General features: G+C 55.3%; 2 protein-coding genes and 1 long non-coding RNA gene across 4 annotated transcripts; 2 read left to right on the forward strand and 1 right to left on the reverse strand.

The window, feature by feature from the left end:
* The first annotated feature begins 5955 nt into the window (after positions 1–5955).
* Positions 5956–7445, forward strand: LOC122486016 (translation initiation factor IF-2). Its single transcript, XM_043585498.1, is given in 1 exon segment — positions 5956–7445. A coding segment is annotated over 1 exon segment (660 nt). The 3' UTR covers positions 6616–7445.
* Positions 7446–9077: 1632 nt separating this feature from the next.
* Positions 9078–12432, forward strand: LOC122484794. Its single transcript, XR_006297712.1, has 2 exons — positions 9078–9467; positions 11588–12432. It is a non-coding gene; the product is annotated as an uncharacterized LOC122484794 (long non-coding RNA).
* A 994-nt stretch (positions 12433–13426) lies between these two features.
* On the reverse strand, positions 13427–19081 carry MIS12 (MIS12 kinetochore complex component). Of its 2 annotated transcripts, none has more exons than XM_043582752.1 (2): positions 18963–19081; positions 13427–15221 (listed from the first exon to the last, which is right to left on the reverse strand). In XM_043582752.1, the coding sequence occupies exon 2, from the start codon at positions 15179–15181 to the stop codon at positions 14561–14563; it is 621 nt and encodes a 206-aa protein (XP_043438687.1). In that variant the 5' UTR covers positions 15182–15221; positions 18963–19081; the 3' UTR covers positions 13427–14560. The 2 variants fall into 2 exon arrangements, with proteins under 2 accessions (XP_043438687.1, XP_043438686.1); XM_043582751.1 differs by lacking the exon at positions 18963–19081 and adding an exon at positions 18645–18799.
* Positions 19082–19089: the final 8 nt, after the last annotated feature.

Raw genomic sequence — 19089 nt, forward strand, 5'->3', positions numbered from 1 at the left:
CCTGCCTCCCCCAGCCCTGCCCCTGCCCCAGCCCTGCTCACCCAGCCCTGCCCCTGCCCCAGCCCTGCCCCTGCCCCAGCCCTGCCCACCTGGCCCTGCCCACCCAGCCCTGCCCTCCCAGCCCTGCCCCAGCCCTGCCCACCCAGTCCTGCTCACCCAGCCATGCCCCTGCCCCAGCCCTGCTGACCCAGCCCTGCCCACCAGCCCTGCCTCTGCACCAGCCGTGCTCACCCAGCCCTGCCCCTGCACCAGCTCTGCCCACCCAGCCCAGCCCTCCTAGCCCTGCCCCTGCCCCAGCCCTGCCCTGCTAGCCCTGCCCACCCAGCCCTGCTCACCCAGCCCTGACCCTGACCCAGCCCTGCCCATGCAGCCCTGCTCACCCAGCCCTGCCCCTGCCCCAGCCCTGGTCACCTAGTCCTGCCCCTGCCCAGCCCTGCCCACACAGCCCTGCCCCTGCCCCAGGCCTGCTCACCCAGCCCAGCCCCAGCCCCTGCCCACCCGTCCTCAAGTGTTGTTCTCCCAGCACGGGCTGCAGGTGGGCAGCTTGTGAGAGGCACAGGGCTCCACAGATGGATGGCAGGGATGAAGATGTGACTCTCGGGGCCCCGAAGCCCAGAGTGGCCCTGGAAGGCGGGGCCCTGCTTCAGAGTCTGAGCCTCGCCGCGGATGCTCTGGGAGGAGCAGCCCCAGTCCCCGAGGCTGGGACAGAGGGGGGCAGAAATCCTGCAAGTTTCTAGGAGCGGAAGACTTTGCATGGGGTGGGCTCTACTCGGTGGGGAACCCACCCCAGAGGCAGGGGGATGGAACTGCCCCTGGAGCAACCCCGTCACGATGCCCCCAGCCCGGACCCTTCAGACCACCTGATTCTTGTCTCTGCTGCTTGAGTGAGGACCCGTCACTCGTCTGTCCTTCACCCGGTCCCTCCCTAGGGATCGTCACACTTGGCTTCCTAGACACAGGGGCGTCCACTGTCCCTGAGACCTCAGAGGAAGCTGGGGCCCTGTCCGTGACACCCCCACTTAGACTCAGGCTGTCCCAGTTTGCGCTCATGGCCCAAGTCCAGGCTGTATATGGCTTCATCCGCCCAGCCCCTCGTAACAGAGCCGGGGGTCCTCCTGACTGCCCCCCACATCCCCTGTGAGAGCTGACTGATTGACGGTGGAGACTAAGGCAAGCTGAGGGCCAAGTACAAGCTACCCACCACCCCCCCACTCCGTCCCCCATTTGCGGATCACTTAACCGCAAGAAAGAGGCAGTCATCCATTGCCCAATCCCCAGAAACCTATAGACTCCGTTTCCTAATGTCACCTCATCAAGACGGAAAGGGGTTTAAGCGCAGCCATGGGGATGCGGGAAACTAAGGCAGATGAGAAACTAAACTGCCTTACTGCCTCCAGCCACTGACAAGTCCTTGTAACCCGCAGAGTGACCTCCCTCTAGGAGCTCAGCTGCCTGGATGATGACACTTTGCCGGGGCCAAAGGGAATCTTGGCTCAACATTGTCCTGACCCCCCAGGATCCTGTGAGTCTATTTCACATAAAAATTCCTTTGCAAACCTCCTTTGTCTTTAACCCCCAAGTATATGCTGGCCATCCTCCTCCAAGCTTATGGCCCCCGATATACATCTGAGGGGTCTCGTGACTGGGGTCTTACTAGACGGTGACAAATGATGTTTTGCTAACAGCAGCCCCTCAAGGGCCTGGAAACCTTGCTTCCAAAATTCCTTAGAGATTTACACCGTCCCTGACCCCCTCCCAACCTGAGGGCATATGATGAGTTACCCGGCACGACCCCATACGGCGTTTTCTGCCCACAAGTCGTGTCCCCGTGCTTTAATAAAATCACCTTTTGTTGCACCAAAGACCCGCCCCAAGGCTCCCTCCGGCTCCCGAGCCCCCCACCCCCTGTTCCACCGTGCTGTGGCTTTCTCAGTTCTCAGCCTCACCCATACTCTTCAGTGCCCTCAGATTGTTCTTCTGGTGTGCAACTCGAAAAATTCCCTGACCCCTGGTGAAGGGTCACTTCAATGGTGAGGGGGCCTCAAAGCGATAGATCCAGTTGGAAGGAGGTGGGGGGGGGGACCTTGAGGCCGTTTGCATCACGGTAACACTTTTAAGTAAAGCTGAGAAAACACCCATTGCCCATATCGGGCAGAATATGGGAAGAATGGGGTGGAGTTTACGGGATAGAGTTCCGTTTCCCCTGGAACTCACCACGGTCTCTGGAAGAGAGGTGTTGTTAGTAACAGTCACGCATGCTTGCAAAGAGCTGCTCAGTTAAGAGCATTTTCACATACGTCGTCCTGGCATTTCCCAAATTTGGGCATTCCTCACCTGGCCTGATTGTCGCCATGTCTGTGAGGCATCTGTACAGTTTCATGACTTAAGTTTTTTTCTTTTGTTTGTTTTCTTTTTAAGACTTTATTTTTAAGTAATCTCTACACCCAGCAGGGGGCTCGAACTCACGACCCCGAGATCAAGAGTCGCACGCTTCACCGACTGAGCCAGCCAGGTGGCCCCACATAACTTCTCTCTTTAACTTTAAATCACTTAAAAATTGTTACACTTGTCCTAAACAGTAGTATCTGTGAAATCTGTGAAAAGTTCAGCGCACTGGTTATATTTTTTTCTAAAACGCAACAATCAAAGGTCGCTCATCCTTCGGCCTCATCTCTTCCCTCTCTCCTGGGCGATCTCGTCTACACCTGCGGCCTCACCCGTCCCCTCCACACCAGTAATTCCAGAATCTGGACTGCTGGCTTAGGCCTTGCACCTGAGGATGCTTTTGGCAAAGGGACCTTGCCCCCCACATCTCCCAGAGGGACCTCAGAGCCAGCTCCTCACTTTCTTCTAGATCTACTGGGGAAACTTCAGGTGCCCACACCTGTTCCCCACCCCCCATCAGTTATTGGCAAAGTCCCACCGTAGCTCTCAAATGTCCTCTGCGTTCTCCCCTCTTCGTCCCCACGGCCACTTGGGCCGCCTTTCAGCTCGAGCCTGGTCTAACGAAGTCTTCAGGGATCGCTCTGCCACAGACCCCTGCCCAGCCTCCATACCATGGCCAGAGTGAGCTTTCCAAAATGCCAATCGGCTTAAACCTTCCAGCGGATTTCTAGTGCCTCCAGATAAAGTCTAAACCCCTCTCTGCCTCTCGCACCACGTTCAAACAGCACTCCGTGCTGGTTGGTAAATGGCATAGGGGGTAAAAGTGAGAGCACCAGAATCCGTAGTAGCCATGGAACCCTAAGGAAGCGGCTTGACTCTCTTCTTTATAGCAACTCACAGAAGGTGCAACTCACAGAAGGTGGCCACCAGTTCTGCCCATCACTCTGCGATGGGACTTTGCACGGACCTTGAATCCGGATTTGGCCGTGTGACTTGCTTTGGCCAGTGGGACAGCGAGTATAGTGCAAGCGGAGGCCGGAACAGTCCGTGTGCCTTATAGCTTCCCCTCTGGCTGTGCCTGGAACCCTGAGACCAGCATATGTGTAAGTTCAAGGTCACCTGCTGGAGGAGAACCAAGTCGCCTGATGGACGGCTTACCCACAGAATCATGAATAAAATCACACGGTTTTTGTTTCAGTTTGGTTAGCCCACCCAGTATCTAGGAAATGATAACTGGGTGTAGTTTTTTTTTTGTTTACATTTTTGTTTATTTATTTATTTAAGAAGATAGAGGAAACTCTATTTAAAAAATATTTTTAATTAATTTTTAAAAAATTTTTTTACATTTATTTATTTTTGAGAGACAAAGAGACAGAGCACAAGTGGGGAAGGGGCAGAGAGAGAAGGAGACACAGAATCCGAAGCGGGCTCCGGGCTCCGAGCTGTCAGCACAGAGCCCGACGCGGAGCTCGAACCCACGAACCACGAGATCATGACCTGAGCCAAAGTCAGATGCCCAACCAACTGAGCCACCCAGGCACCCCATTAACTTATTTATTTTGAGACAGACAGAGAGAGTGAGCGGGGGAGGGACAGAGAGAGAGGGAGAAAGAGAGAATCCCAAGCAGGCTCTGCACAGTCAGCCCAGAGCCTCATGTGAGGCTCCAACTTACATTCCGTGAGATCATGACCTGAGCCGAAACCAAGAGTTGGACACTTAACCGACTGAGCCACCCAGGCGCCCCAGTGTAGTTTTTTTTTTTTTTTAATAATGGCCTTATTGAAGTATAATTCACACACCACAGAAGGCGCATGCGTTAGGCGTGCACATCAATGAATTTTAGAAATATAGAGAGCCGTGGAACCATCACCACCATCGGGGTTCAGAACATAACATCCCCGTCACTCTAAAAAATTGTCCTGAGCCTGTCTGCAGTTCCTTTCCTCCCCACTCACCCCCCAGCCCCCGGCAACCAGCCACATGCTTCCTGTCTCTGTAAATAAATGCGTCTCTTCTAGACGTTTCCTGTAAGTGGGATCATACAATCTGTGCTCTTGTGCATCTGGCTTTCTTCCACCTCGTGTAACGTTTCTGAGGTTTGTGCGCGTTGTAGCATCGATCGGTAGCTACCTTGTTTTTATTGCCAAATATTATTCGATTGTGCGAACCAACCAGCCACATTTCGTTCATCCATTTACCATTCGATGAACGTTTGCCTTGTTTCCAGTTTGGGGCTATTACCGATAACGCTGGTGTGGACACTAGCTTACCAGTCTCTGTTTTGGTAGAAGAGCACGTCTTCGGTTTCTCGTGGGCAGAACCCTGGGAGCACAACTCCCGATGTCCCGATGCGGCAGGTGCACGTTTAACTTATGAAACTGCCAAACCGTTTTCCAAAGCCACCGTACCTTTTTACGTCCCCAGCGGCGACGTTGGAGGGTTCCACGTTCTCCGTGTCCTAGCGGGCTAGAAGCTCCGCGAGTTGGGCTTGCTAAGCTGCGAGATGGGCTCAGCCATCCATTCCTTATATCAGAATATCAGCAGTCGGGGCGCCTGGGTGGCGCAGTCGGTTAAGCGTCCGACTTCAGCCAGGTCACGATCTCGCGGTCCGTGAGTTCGAGCCCCGCGTCGGGCTCTGGGCTGATGGCTCAGAGCCTGGAGCCTGCTTCCTATTCTGTGTCTCCCTCTCTCTCTGCCCCTCCCCCATTCATGCTCTGTCTCTCTTTGTCCCCCCAAAAATAAATAAACGTTGAAAAAAAAAAGTTTTTAAAAAAAGAATATCAGCAGTATTCTGAGTACCTCCTGCTGTGTAGGAGCCTCTGGCCCTGCAAGATATCGCTGGCAACACCCTGAGACGGAGAGAGAGAGCACCCTGGTGACACCGTTTCTGCACCCTGGGCCTGGTTCCCAGGGGGCCTCTCCCTTACAGGAGGCCATGAGTTCCCTGATGACCGTCTGAGTCTGCTGCACCTGCAGGGTGGCCCAGCGCGCCCCTCCAGTTCCCTGGGACCCAACCCAGGCCCAGTGGCCGTGCTGTCCACCTTCCACAAGGCAACCGCAGCCAGCCTTGGAACCTCGGGGGGCCCAGCAGCGTGTGACACACGAGTGGGAGCCAGAGGAGGGCCTGGGGGTGCCCGGAGGGGCCTGACTGAGGTGGGGGGCGGGGCGTGGAGAAAGCGCTAGCTCCTAAAGCTCCGAATCCTCCGAGAGCCCAGGACAGGCAGATACAGATGGCGCTGTAGGGAGAGGGCAAGAAAGAAGGAAGGAGAAACACCATCCATCTCTGGGCTTTGGGATGACGCGAGGCTTTGTTTTGTGGCCGCACTTGCGCAAGGCGCTTCCCAACTTCCACGTTTTCTGCAAAGATGATGAATTCGTTTCCTCATGTACGGAAATTTAGGTTAAGAAAAACAAAAAAACAGAAAGACTCTGAATAAATCATTTAAGACAACGCCCCTCCCCCCCGGGAAGCTCGGCGCGCGCAGCTGGGATCCAGGCGCCCCCTGCTCACATCCCTGGGGGGGTAGTCCCCGCTCTCAGCTCTCCCCCTGCCACCGCCCCCGGTTGCCATGGGAACGCGCCGCGGACGCGGGGGGCGGGTCTCGGGCGCGGGGAGGAGCCGGGGAGGTGCGCAGCCCAGCGGCCCCGCCCCCTCCGCGGGCGGACACAGCGCGCGGCCGAGTCCGCAGCGACCCCCGCGCTCCGAGCCCACGGCGGCCGCGCTCCTCCGGCGCGAGCCCCGGGACCCCGCGCAGACCCGCCCGGACCCCGACGCCGACTCCGGGGGCCTGTTCGACGAGCCGCCCCCGGAAGAGCCCCCCGCGGCCCGCGCGCCCCGGTCGGCGTCGGCCGCGGGCAGGAGGGCTGGTCGGCGCGCCGGGAGGCAGGGCGCTGGGGGCCCGCGCGGGGCAGCCCCCCAGGGCCGAGACGCGCGCCCCCGCCCCCCCCCCCCGGACGAGGGCTGCTGCCTGGACCATTGCCCGCACCTGTCGGTCTTCGTCTACGCGGCCATCGCCTTCTCCATCACCTCCTGCTTCTTCAGCTAGGTGCACCTGCCGCCGTCCCGAGGGCCCGGGCGCGGGCGGGGAGACCACGGGCGCGGCCTTTCGTGTCCGGGACGCGCGCCGCACCCCCTCCTCTGGCTTCTCACGCTTGTTACTTTGTCCCCTGCTCGCCGCCGCCTCTGTGTGACCGCGCGTCCGCGGGCGCGTCCAGAGCCGCTGCCCTGATGAAAGAAGGGTGTTTGCGGCTGAGATGGGGGGGGGAGGGGACAGTCACACACCCACCCCCCCCACCCCACCCCCGGCGTTTAGAGTGTCGGGGTGCGGCCCGGGACCCTACCCTTCAGCGGGTGGGAGCGCGCGCGGGGAGCCCAGCCCAACCTTCGGTTCCTTAAAGGACCAGCCGGGCCCCGCGGGGAGGGAGGGTGGGCGCCCTGACCCGGCCGGGCCGAGCCCTGTGGTGCTGCATCGCCCGCCCCCCAGGAGCGCCAGCCGGGCCCCGGAGCTGGGGCTGGACCGGAGCGCAGGACACGGTGAGTGTGGCGGCTGTCGGGTGGCCCGCCGCGTGCTGACCCGGACTGTGCGTCTCTCCTGCCTGAGGCTTTGCTGCGGCCGCCGGCGGGGGCCGAGACCGCCAGCAGGAGAGGCTGTCCTGGCAGGAGGCCACGCTGTCGCCCTCTCGTGGACGGCGTGGGCCCCGGGGCCTGCGCGGGATGAGCCTCCGGGGCCCTGGCCGGGGTGCGCGGGAGGGCTCTGTGGGGTTGGGGAGTGCGCGGCCGCTTCATTCCGACCCCGAGCTCCTCCGGGTCCCAAAGCGAAGGGCGTGGGGTGTCTGTCATTGGCAAGAATTCGTGCGCGAAAACGACCGGGCTCCTAGCTGGTTTCCATCCCAGACCCAAAAGGCCCAACCCCCAAACCCACCTGGGCGGGTTATTCACGCATCTGCCGTGTCCTTTTATTCATGGACGTTCAATGGCATCACCCCTGCGCGGCCTCATCACGTGGCTGTGTCTGAGGCTCCTCTCACCTGCCCTGAAATAAATCCCTGTTTCAGCCTCCTGTGTATTCAGTGGTCCATTCATCTGCCACCGTGCCAGGCTGCCCCAACACCCCTCCCAGCGCCCCGACCTCCCCTCCCAGACACCTGTCATCCCACGGCCAGCCCGCCAAGACGGGGCGTTTCCCTCCACTAAGTAGCCACACAGGCCTCTCTCTCTCCCTAGCAGCTTCCCACGACATGTCCAGTTCTGTCCCCTAACGGGCCTGTGACAGTCCCCTTGTGGCTTTACTCCCTGCTTGCCTCCGTTACCAGATACTTCTGCCCCAGTACCGTCCCCTCCCCGGCACTGAGCTCTAGACTTTGCCCCCCTCCGATTCACCCAAGTTGTGTCTCCACGAGCCCTGTGCACTCTGACATCGGCACCTTGTCACTTCCCATTTCCGTGTGCCCATGACCCCAGATCGCCGCGGGCCTGCTGAAGTCAGACGCTCAACCGACTGAGCCCCCCAGGCGCCCCTCGGCCCATAATTTCTAACCGATATTAAAATTCCAGTACTCTCACACGGTCACGTGAAGTGTCGGCGATCGCTTTGTGTCTGACCTGGACACGTTGCCTCTTACACGGTTTAAATGCCCCACGATATTTGAATTACCGCTCCCCTGTTTTGAGCTCCCAGTTGTCCCTCAGTTTCTGGGCTTCCAATATGAGGTTTCCTTGCCCAAAATATCCAGCCTCTCCCCTCAAGTACTAATGGACAGCCTTTAGGGTTCAACTGTAAAAACAAATGGACTCATTTTGGGGGGTCCTTTTAACGTGTTGCTCAAGGATCAAATCCTAGAGAGAGTCTCCGTGACCGGCTAGGGTCGCGTGCCCACCTTTGTCCGGAAGGCGGAAGAGATGACTTAGTATGCAGTCCCAGGAAAATAGCACGCTATAGGAAAGAAATCGTCTCCCGAAGGAAAATCCAAGTCGCCACAACCATGGCGGCTGGGCAGGCAAAACTAACAAGACGTCCAGTAAACGGACTCTCAGCAGATCACACACGATGGCGGGAGAGACGACTATTTAGGGCAGCTTGGTCCTGTTCTGTGTTGGGCTGTCAGGGGTGGGGAGATACACGGAGACAGCGGACAGTGGCTTCTGAATGTCGTGGGACACGAGGACGTTCGCGTTGGGGGAGACAATCGGAACTTAGCCACGTGGGATAGCGGCAGCTCGAATTGGGAGAACACACGGATTAAGTTTTTACGCATCTCATTGTTTCCTGGGAGTCTAGCACGGGAGGCAGTGATTAGCAACACAGGGACAAGTCTCACTGTCGTGGAGCTCGCCAGGTTCGTTGTAACCGAACTTACCGTGTGACAGGTTTCACGTCTTCTGTAGCTGGAATTCTCGAAGCCCCGTGAGGCCTTTCTTTTCATTTCTCCATTTTGCAAAAGGAGGAAAGAGACATGGGTGAAGGGATTTGCCCCAGGTCACGAGACCGGTGGCGGAACTAGATGAACCCAGGCGTTGTTTCTGGGGTGTAATTTTTACCAGCATAATTGAGATGTAACTCACCTACCACAGAACCCATTCATTTAAAGGGTACAACTGGGGGTGCCTGGGTGACTCAGTTGGTTAAGCGTCCGACTCTTGTTGATCTCCGCAGCTCAGGTCTTGAGCTCAGGGTCCTGAGTTGGAGCCCCACGTTGGGTTCCACACTGGGCATGAAGACCACTTAAAAAGAAAAGTTATACAATGTACAGTTCAATGGCTTTTAGTATATTCGCGTATTTGTGCAGCCATCATCCTAATCAATAGTAGGATATTTCATGACCCCTGCACCCCTCACCCATCTCCCTCCAGGCCCCCCTCCAGCCCTAGGCAACCACGAAAGGACTTCCTGTCTCTAGGGATTCGACTGTCCTGCACATTTCGTACAAACGGAATCGGACAGCGCGCGGCCCTTGGTGACCAGCGCCTGTCACTCGGCGTGTTTTCGAAGCCCACCCCCGATGCGGCGGGAATCCGCGCTTCCCTTCTATCGCTGAGCAAGAGCCCATTGTACGGACACCCCGCATTTCGTTTGTCCATTAGGTGGGTTCATTCGGGTGGTTTTCCACTTTTTGGCTACTATGAATAAAGCTGCTGTGAACATTCAGGCGCAACTTTCTGTGTATGTGTGGACACGTGTTTTCATCTTGCTCAGGTTGGGAATGCTGAGTCGTAGGGTAACTTCCTGTTTAACTGTGCGAGAAACTTCTAGACTGTTTCCCAAAGTGGCTGTACCATTTTACATTCTCGCCCGAACTGTAGGAGGGTTCCAATCTCTCCACTTCCTTGCCAAACTAAAGCTTTTTTTTTTTTAAGGTTTTATTTATTTTTGAGAGAGAGAGAGAGAGAGAGAGAGAGAGAGATGGCACAAATAGGGGAGGGGCAGAGAGAGAGGAAGAATCCCAAGCAGGTTCCGCACTGCCGTGCAGAGCCCAACGCGGCGCTCGAACTCATGAACCGTGAGATCATGACATGAGCTGAAATCAAGAGTCAGACACTTAACCGACCGAGCCCCCAAGCGTCTGATAAACTTTTCCTTTTTAAAGACGTAACCTTAGTGTGTATGAAGTGGAATCTCATCATGGTTTTGGTTTGCATTTCCCTGATGGCAATGATGTCGACAATCTTTTCCTGTGTTTACCAGTCTACCTTCTTTGAAGAAGTATCTTTTCAGATCCTCTGCGTCTTTATAAAATTGGGCCTGTTGGGGCACCTGGGTGGCTCAGTCGGTTAAGCGTTTGACTTCAGCTCAGGTCACGATCTCGCGGTCCGTGAGTTCGAGCCCCTCGTCGGGCTCTGGGCTGATGGCTCAGAGCCTGGAGCCTGCTTCCGATTCTGTCTCCCTCTCTCTCTGCCCCTCCCCCGTTCATGCTCTGTCTCTCTCTGTCTCAAAAATAAAATAAAACGTTAAAATAAATAAATAAATAAATAAAATAAAATTGGACCTGTTGAAAAAAATGCAAAAAAAAAAAAAAAAAGCTGGGGGCCCTGGCTGGCTCAGTAGGTGAACCCTACAAGACCTTGATCTCGGGGTCGTATGTTTGCAAAATGTTTCTCCCGTGCTGTGGACTGCCTTTTAACTTTCGTGACAATGTCTTTGAAGTACAAAGGTTTTTTTAATCTTTGATTTTTATCTTTTATTTTTAAGTAATCTCTACACCCAACACGGAGCTCGAACTCACGACCCCGAGATCGAGTGCCCCATCAAAGGTTTTTTTTTTGATCTTTAATCTTGATGATGTCATTGATCTTTTTCCCTTTGCTCCTTGTGTTTTGGTGTCCTAAGAAACGACTGCCTAATTCAAGCTCAGGAAGAGCTAAGCCTATGTTTTCTTCCAAGCATTTTTTATAGTTCTGGCATTTACATTTAGATCTTTGATCCATTTTGGGTTCTCTTTTGTACATGGTGTGAGGTAGGGGTCCAACCTCAAACACCAATGGCCATTGATGTATGTGACGCAGCCTGAATACAAACCCCAAAGGAGGGGGTTTGGAAAGCTCCCACATGCCGCCACACTGGCCCCAAACCCCACGGGGACGAAAACTCCTTTGTTTGGGACCCTGTCCTGTGTCTCTCTCCATCTGGCTGTTGATTCATACGTCCTTTGTAATAAACTTAGTCTAACGGTAAAAAGGTCTCCCGGGTTCTGAGAGCCACTGGAGCAAATTGAACCCGAGGAGGGGGTCATGGGAACCTGTGACCGATTGACAGGCAGTTGGTCAGAAACAGAGGCTAACCACCTGGCCTTGTGGCTGGCGTCTGACGAGGGGGCAGCCTCGTTGGACTGGTGAATGTGATGTTACCACGGCGTATATACGGTCAGAATTGAGTTGAGTTGTAGGAGACCCAGGTGGTGTCCAAAAGTTACTTGATGGTATGGGGACCCCCCCATCCCGTGCCGGCACACATGCACCGGAACCGAGCGTGGAACGTCTTACCTGGCCGCCCCTCATGTAGGGTCATTAGTCGGATGCAGGCTGACAACATCCCTCCGTCTTGCTCGTGTTCTCCCCACGACCCTTCTTGCGGCCACGTGTTCCGGGCCCCATGGAGGTTAATACACATACCTTAGAAACGCCCACCCAGGTCAGGATCGGGGAGGTCTGTTTCGGCCTCCCGTGAATGGTAGGGATTAACGGTGTTTCCCCTTCCTGATGTACAGGTAGTGGCGCCACGTGATCTGATCAAAGGTTGGCTGTACATCCGGTGCACGTGAACCCTGTGACCTCACCACAAGGCCCTACCGCTCGTCCCTTGCTCTGTAAAAGTCTGCGGACTGAGGGCCAGACGTGGCCGAGAAGAGCCGGGCAGCTGGATGGTTGGCCGCCCGATCCCGCGTCAGTAAGTTACCCCGAAGGAAACCGTTACCTGTGCGGGGTCGCCTGCTGCTCTCTGGTCTCAGAGCCTTCTTGATCCGGGGGACACTCTACCGCCCTTTCCCCACCTTGTAACGGGACCCATGTCTCTATTTTCCATTAACACGGCGCCCAACTGTCTACCTACCAGCTGCCTGGTGCCGCAGCAGCAGGACGGGGGGTACCCAGCGGGCACGGGCCTGACGCCGAGGGGGAACACGTACTAGGAAAGCAGGGGAGAAGGCGTCCGGGGAAACCGAAGGTTGGGATTCGCGTAGAGGGGAGCGGGGAACGGGGGGAGACGGAGGCTGGCTGGGAGGGGCCGGGAAGCAGAGTGGGTAAGCGTGGGTTATTATCCTGATTTACTTCTGACTCTTTGGGGGAGGAATTGAATTCTTAGAGGATGATGGGGCCAGGTGGGTGACTGCACCTGCTGAGACGCTACCGTGGCAAACGGGATGAGTAGCGGCCAATTGCAAAGTACTCACTCCACGTAACACGACCTCCCGGGTTCTAAATGCCGTGGACTTCGCCCTTCTGTCTAGGTCACGTCTATATTTTAACAGCATTCAGACAAACCCTCTTACTGCACGGATGGGACCACCAGCTTTCAGGCACTGTCTCCTCAATAAACAGCCTCCCTCCTTCCGAGTATGAATATGCTGGCTTAATTAGGCATATTAGTTTCCCGTGGCTACCAGAACGTGTAACAGACCCAGTGGCTTGAAACAACAGGGACGCACTCCCTTCCGCTTCTGGAGGCCAGAAATCCAAAACAAGCGGGTCACACTCCCTCTGGAGGCTCTAGCGGGGGGTCTGGTCCCTGCCTCTGCCAGCCGGCGGTGGCTGCCCGCATCCCGGGCTTGTGGTCACATCACTCCCACCTGCCTCTGCGGTCACACTGCCTCCTCGTCTCGTCTCAAATCTCCCCAGGGCCGTTCTCTAATAAACACACTGGTCGTTGGATTCCGGGCCCCGTGCAGATATTTCAGGACACTCCCCTCATCGCCAGATCCTTGATTATTCCTGCTAAAGACCCTTTTTCCGAATAAGGCACAGTCACAGGTCCCAGGAATCAGGACACGGACATGCCTCTGGGGGGAATCACCATCTAACCCTCTATACTAGGAGATTTTTTTTTATTTTTTTATTTATTTTATTTTATTTATTTATTTATTTTTTTAATTTTCTTTTTTTTAACGTTTATTTATTTTTGGGACAGAGAGAGACAGAGCATGAACGGGGGAGGGGCAGAGAGAGAGGGAGACACAGAATTGGAAGCAGGCTCCAGGCTCTGAGCCATCAGCCCAGAGCCCGACGCGGGGCTCGAACCCATGGACCGTGAGATCGTGACCTGAGCTGAAGTCGGACGCTTAACCGACTGAGCCACCCAGGCGCCCCTATACTAGGAGATTTTAAATAAACTACAAGCATGAAGCACCGGGCTGGCTCAGTCAGTGGAGCACACGACTCTTGACCTTGGGGTCAGGAGTTCAAGCCCCACGCTGGACATAGAGGTTACTTAGAAAAGAATAGTAATAATAAGCTACAAATGCAAAAATAGAAAATTTTCATTTGGGTAGAAGGTCATACTGAAAAAGGAAGTATATCATGACATTCTAGACAGCAAAAAATCAAAAACCAAAGCCTTTAAAATATATGCATTTAATGTACAGGACTAGAAAAGACTCTTTGATAATACACATATTCCAGGTAAACACAGGCATCTTTAATCTATGAATATTTAATTGCAAATATTAATGCCCTGAGTTCCTCTTCCATATAAAGGAGAAACTCCAAACCCTGTTCTTTAGGAAGACGTGGCAGGCAAGCAGCACTATTTATCCTCTTTCTCTGGGGACAGGACATTGTACATGGGTTACAGAAGAAAAGTATTAGACTCCACTAAATTTAAGCACAAGACACAGCTAAAATTTCCCACTGTGGGAACTAAATATTTGATGCTTAGGAGTGTGAATAAATAAGATAATTAAATATTAGGCACAGCGCGGATTCCAAAACTAACTGAAGTATGAGAAAAAATTATACAAATACCTAGGGTCATTTCATATAAACGTTGCTACTGGCTGCATTCCAGGCTTCCCTTTCTATTCCGGAGAGGTCGGCCAGTTCTTTATCCACGCACGGTCTTCCACGGCTGGGCTCCCAGACAGCAAACTGTTTCCCGTCACTGAAAGCCTGATCACGAAAGGATTTATTTTAGGAACAAAAACAACTTCTTTCCTCTTTACTAAAGATCACGGGTGTGTTTTCTGCTTGCTTCTGTCCCTTGGCTAACTTCCCCACGTAAGACACGGGGGGTGGACACGGGCAGGCAGTCTGTGCTGGCTCTCTCCAGGGGCAGTGGCTGGGTAATAAGGAAGCCACCCACTTAACCCTTTTCTCACTTGATCGCATCCAAAGAGTGAGTCAAAAGGATCAAGGTTACACAGGACTCATGACCAAGGCGGAACGTTTACAAACATCCCTGACGGGCCAAGCCGGCTCTGCCTCCTCAGTCGTGCTCCGAGGTGAGTTGTTACCGAACCAGGGACCCTTCCCACCTACTAGAGTCACTGAGGGACGGACAGATGCTCCAGAGATCAGCCCAGGCGGGTGTGGGGACACCTCAGGAGAGCAGGCCAAAAAAGAGGGGGCTGCGGAGTACAAGAGAGCGCGAACAAAGCAAAGCCGAGAAACGTATGGTTCACGAGAGTAAGACTCATCCTTGACATAAATCCTCTGTGACTCTACTGACGGGTCCTGTTACTGCCTAGAAGTTAAGATACTTTCAGTCTTTTGCCTTCCCTTTCCACACTGTCCCTAATATTCTGTAGTTTCCTGGAGTTCTGGACCAGGAACGCCAGGCTCTCCCTAAAATCACTAGTCCCCTGATCTCTGCCAGCATTCTCGAGCTCGTCAAACAAGGCCAGTGTCTGTCTGAGTTTGGCCTGAACAATTTTCTGTTCCTCCAGTTCTGCGAGCAGGGCCTGCTGGGCGCGTGCTTCAGTCTTGTATCTCTCCTGCAACTCTTCAATTTCTCTCTGGAGAAGCTGCAATTCTTTCTCACCACAAGGATGCGTCTCCTGGGCTTTATCCTCCGGAAGCAAGACGTTTGGCGGGATACGCAAAACCAACTGTAAAAACAGCTGCTCCATTTTGCCAAAGAGGCTGTCAAATCGTCCTTTCATGAAGCCAAGAAACTTCTCCGTGCATTTACGAATCTGGACGGGGCTGATCTCGCAGCCCGGGATGCTGTCCAGCTTCTTCAGGATGACCTGCTCCACGGCCTGCGTCACCTCGAACAGGTAGTCCTGGAACGCGATGTAGATCCTAAGCATGCACGTCTGCGGCGTAAACCCAAAGAACTGGGCCTCGTAGGCCATCGGGTCCACAGACATCTTGGCCACTTCTGCTGTGTCAATTTCCACGGCGAGAAATCTGCAAATGTCAACAGGAGAAAATCCACTTGGATAAGCAACCGTCTGACGAAAGGAGCAGAGTGTGTGACAGACAGCGGTGAGCAAGCAAGCAAAAGGAAGAAGCCGACACAACCTAAGGAATCTGTGCGCCCTGATGCGGCCTGCTCATCCTCGGCAGGATACAAACCCGGCCTCCCGGAGGCTCTCCCACCCCCCTCCCCCGCCCCCGCCTCATTATCCAGGGCTCTGGGCTGGGGCTCAGTCTCCTGAACTGTTACCATCCTGGGCGACATTCACATTTGGACGGATGACCTAAGACTCCGTTTCTTGGGTTTTGATGGTTTTCGTCCCTTTTCTCACCTGGCCGCTGCTATTGGTAACCCCTCCCCAGCTGCTCCCACATACTGACCATGACCTCATGTGCCATTCTCCAACTCCTCTCTTCCCGTAATCAAATTACACCACGGCCTTCAAGGCCCTCAGTGCCGAGATCCGCTTCCTTGCTCGGTCCACCCACTGCACTTAGGCGCTGCCACCCAGCACTCCAACCACACCCCTGGCGATGTCCTCAACCTCCCCCCGCCCCGCACCCGCCGTCCTACGAACCCAGCCATCTGAAAGCCCCAGCTGCCTCTGACTGAGCCTCCTGTCAGCTTTACAACCAGGACCTGATTTTTCAAGGGTCTGGGGGTCGTTCCTTTCGAGTGTAAACATCTAGGAAAAGAGCACTCAGACCCCCTCCCCCCACCCCAGCACTGCGGGGATTTAACCAAGGCACCCTTTTCCGAGCTGTACAATACGCTTATTCTAGAAATGGGAGCGGCCTCATCATTCCTTCAGATAAAGGCAGTCAGTTCAAACAAACAGCCAGCTCAACTACCAGGTGAATGCGGGAGAACCTTCATGAAAGAATTTGAAGCAAATGGTGCAGGCCACAGGCTCCTGGGTGGCTCAGTCTCTTAAGCACCCGACTTCGGATGAGGTCATGATCTCACAGCCGGTGGCTTCCAGCCCCGCGTCGGGCTCTGTGCCGACGGCTCAGAGCCTGGAGCCTGCTTGGGATTCTGTGTCTCCCTCTCTCTCTCTGCCCCTCCCCAACTAGCACTCTGTCTGTCTCTGTCTCTCAAAAAATAAAATTAAAATGTTAAAAAAATTTTTTTAAATAAATAAATTTAAAAAACGGTGCAGGCCAATTTTTTTACAGGAAGAGAAGACATCGTTAATCTCGAGAATTCGTGTTATATGACGGCTAAATCGTGTTCAACTGGTGGGCTGCCTAAAGTGGGCAGAATTTCCGGGGCGCCTGGGTGGCTCAGGCGGTTAAGCGTCCGACTCAGCTCAGGTCATGATCTCACGGTTCGTGAGTTCAAGCCCCACGTCGGGCTCTGTGCTGACAGCTCGGAGCCTGGAGCCCGCTTCGGATTCTGGGTCTCCCTCTCTCTCTCTGCCCCTCCCCGCTCGCAATCTCGCTCTCTCTCTCTCTCTGTCTCTCTCTCAAAAACAAATAAAACATTAAAAAAATTAAAAAAATAAAAATAAAGTGGGCAGAATTTCTTTCTGCCTTTGTAACCCCACCCACAGACGACACGACGCACGGTGACCTGGACACGCGCACCCACGTCTGTAGAGAGGGCTGTGGCTTGGCAGGATTTCCATTTCCTCGAGCTCCCCAACGCCTCCCTTCAGATCAAGTTCAAGCTCTTTGGACACGGCTTGCAACGGCCTTCATCCCGTGACCTCCGCCAACAGCTGTCTTCCCGGTTAAGGACCTCGGGCGTGCCTACGGAGTATTTCCTATTTCACGGCACTTTTTGGTCCTTACTGGATTCTCCTGTCTTTCAGCTCCCAGAGGAACCTACTCTAGTGTTTTAACGTAGGTCTTTTTCAGTCCCCCTGTCATTGATGTGCTAGGTGTCAGATATTCCTGACACGTGGTTTTGTATACACACGCACGCTACGTTTTCACGTCTGCAGCCACGCCACGTCATCACACGCCGCGTCCCGACTTAGTTTTCCACCGACTCTATCACACGCGTAAACCACACTGGACGTGCCCACTCCGCTCTCAGCACCTCGCTTCCAGAACTAACCGTGTAAGGAACACCCTCCTATCATGTTTCCCCGGGGCCCTGCAGGCTATTTACACAGGCAAGTAGTTGCTGGGCCACGCAGCTTACTCATGCTGATGCCACTAAATACCGGCCACAATGTTCTCCAGAACTCCGGGGGAGGGGCAGAGGTGGCAGTTCAGGCTGACTGACACACCCCCCTCGCAGTCCGAGAACATTTCTCATGTCTTCACCAACACCTGACACTATCCAACATCCTAATTTCTGCCAATCTGGTAGGTGTAACATTGTTTATTTCTTGTTACTTTTTGAGAGGGAGGGGGAGGGAGAATCCCAAGCAGGCGCCACACTCAGCACAGAGTCCTACACGGGGCTCGATCTCACGAACCCTGGGATCATGACCCTAACTGAAATCAAGAGTCCGACGTTTACCAGACGCCCCAGGCGCCCAAATGTTTTAGAGTGTGGCTTTGTGAAAACCAAAAGTACATCCCACACACACAGCCTGGGCCCTGAGGGCTGAAACTACCTACACTCTCCCCATCCCCACCTTACTGTTTACATTAACGTGACTTTACTCTCCTGGGAGACCAGAATATTTCCACTGTTCAAACGGCTTGACCGTGCAGTATGAACCCCCCCAAAAGATGGATCAACTCTTCAACGGGAAACCTCAATCATCTGCACCATGAGATTCTCTGAAACCCTCGCCTCTGCTGTTTCCACCAATGCTAGGCGGTTAGGGCAGGATCCTTACCCAATCCCGATCAAGCCCCCAGGCGGAAAGATCCACCTTAACCCAACCCTGCGGTTCTCAGTACTTTCCCAATTTGTCAGTCATCCCTTTGAGAGACCGACTGCCAAAGCTCCGAGAAGGGGTTCCCACCCCCACCCCACCCCCACCAGGGCAAGCAATACATTCAGCACGGTTTTACCAAAGGGTCGTGAGGGTGGTACTTGGGGAGCAGACTAACTTTTTTAAGCTAATTTATTTATTCTTTAGTCCTCTCTGCACCGGCGTGGGGCTCTAACTCCCCTCCCGGAAAGGAAGAGTCGCACGCTCTCCGGACCCAGCCAGCCCCCAGGCGAGACTATTTTAATGCGGATTTCTCTGATCGCTGGTAAAGTTGGGCAACGCGGCGTGTGCAGATCCGCTCCGGGGGGTTCTCCCCGTGCGGTACCCACTCCTACCCCGTGACAGCCCACCCTCCCCAGCCTTGCGCTCGGGCCCTTCGTCATCCGCCACCACACCTGCCGCTCACTCCCCGTTCCGGAAGCCATCACTGCTTCCCGACCGCCACCCCCAACATGCCGTGACGCTCCTCGCTTTGCCGGCCAGGACCCGACCACTCTCTTCCACCAAACCCAGCTACCTTCCTTCCCCGAGGTGTTTTCGTCCCCTCAGGGAAGGGCGCCGTGGCCCAGCACCCGCTCCGAGCCGCCGCCAGGGCTGGGATTCTCTCCGGGCCGCCCGCCTCGCCTCCGCCGCTCGGGGACCGCCGCGCAGCCCCGACCCCGCCGGGCGGGGACCACTTCCGGCGCGCAGCCCCCTCCCGCCGGGCCCCGCGGCATGCCGGGATCTCGGGGCAGGCGGCGCGCGGCCCGGCGGGCGGGCGCCCGGCGGTGGTGCCGAGCGCGGCCCCGTCCCTGCCCGCTGGTCCCCGGAGGAGACGCAGCCCCGCGGCCCTTACCCGAGCGAGCGGGAGGGTGGCGAAACCGACCGCGCGCCGGCTCCCCGCCACCGCCTTTGAACCCCCGCCTGCTGCCGCGGAGAGGCGGCGCCACGGGCTCCCCGGCAACGGGCGGATTCCGGGCTCC

This window comes from Prionailurus bengalensis, chromosome E1 (assembly GCF_016509475.1).
Source record: "Prionailurus bengalensis isolate Pbe53 chromosome E1, Fcat_Pben_1.1_paternal_pri, whole genome shotgun sequence".
NCBI classification, from domain to species: domain Eukaryota; kingdom Metazoa; phylum Chordata; class Mammalia; order Carnivora; family Felidae; genus Prionailurus; species Prionailurus bengalensis.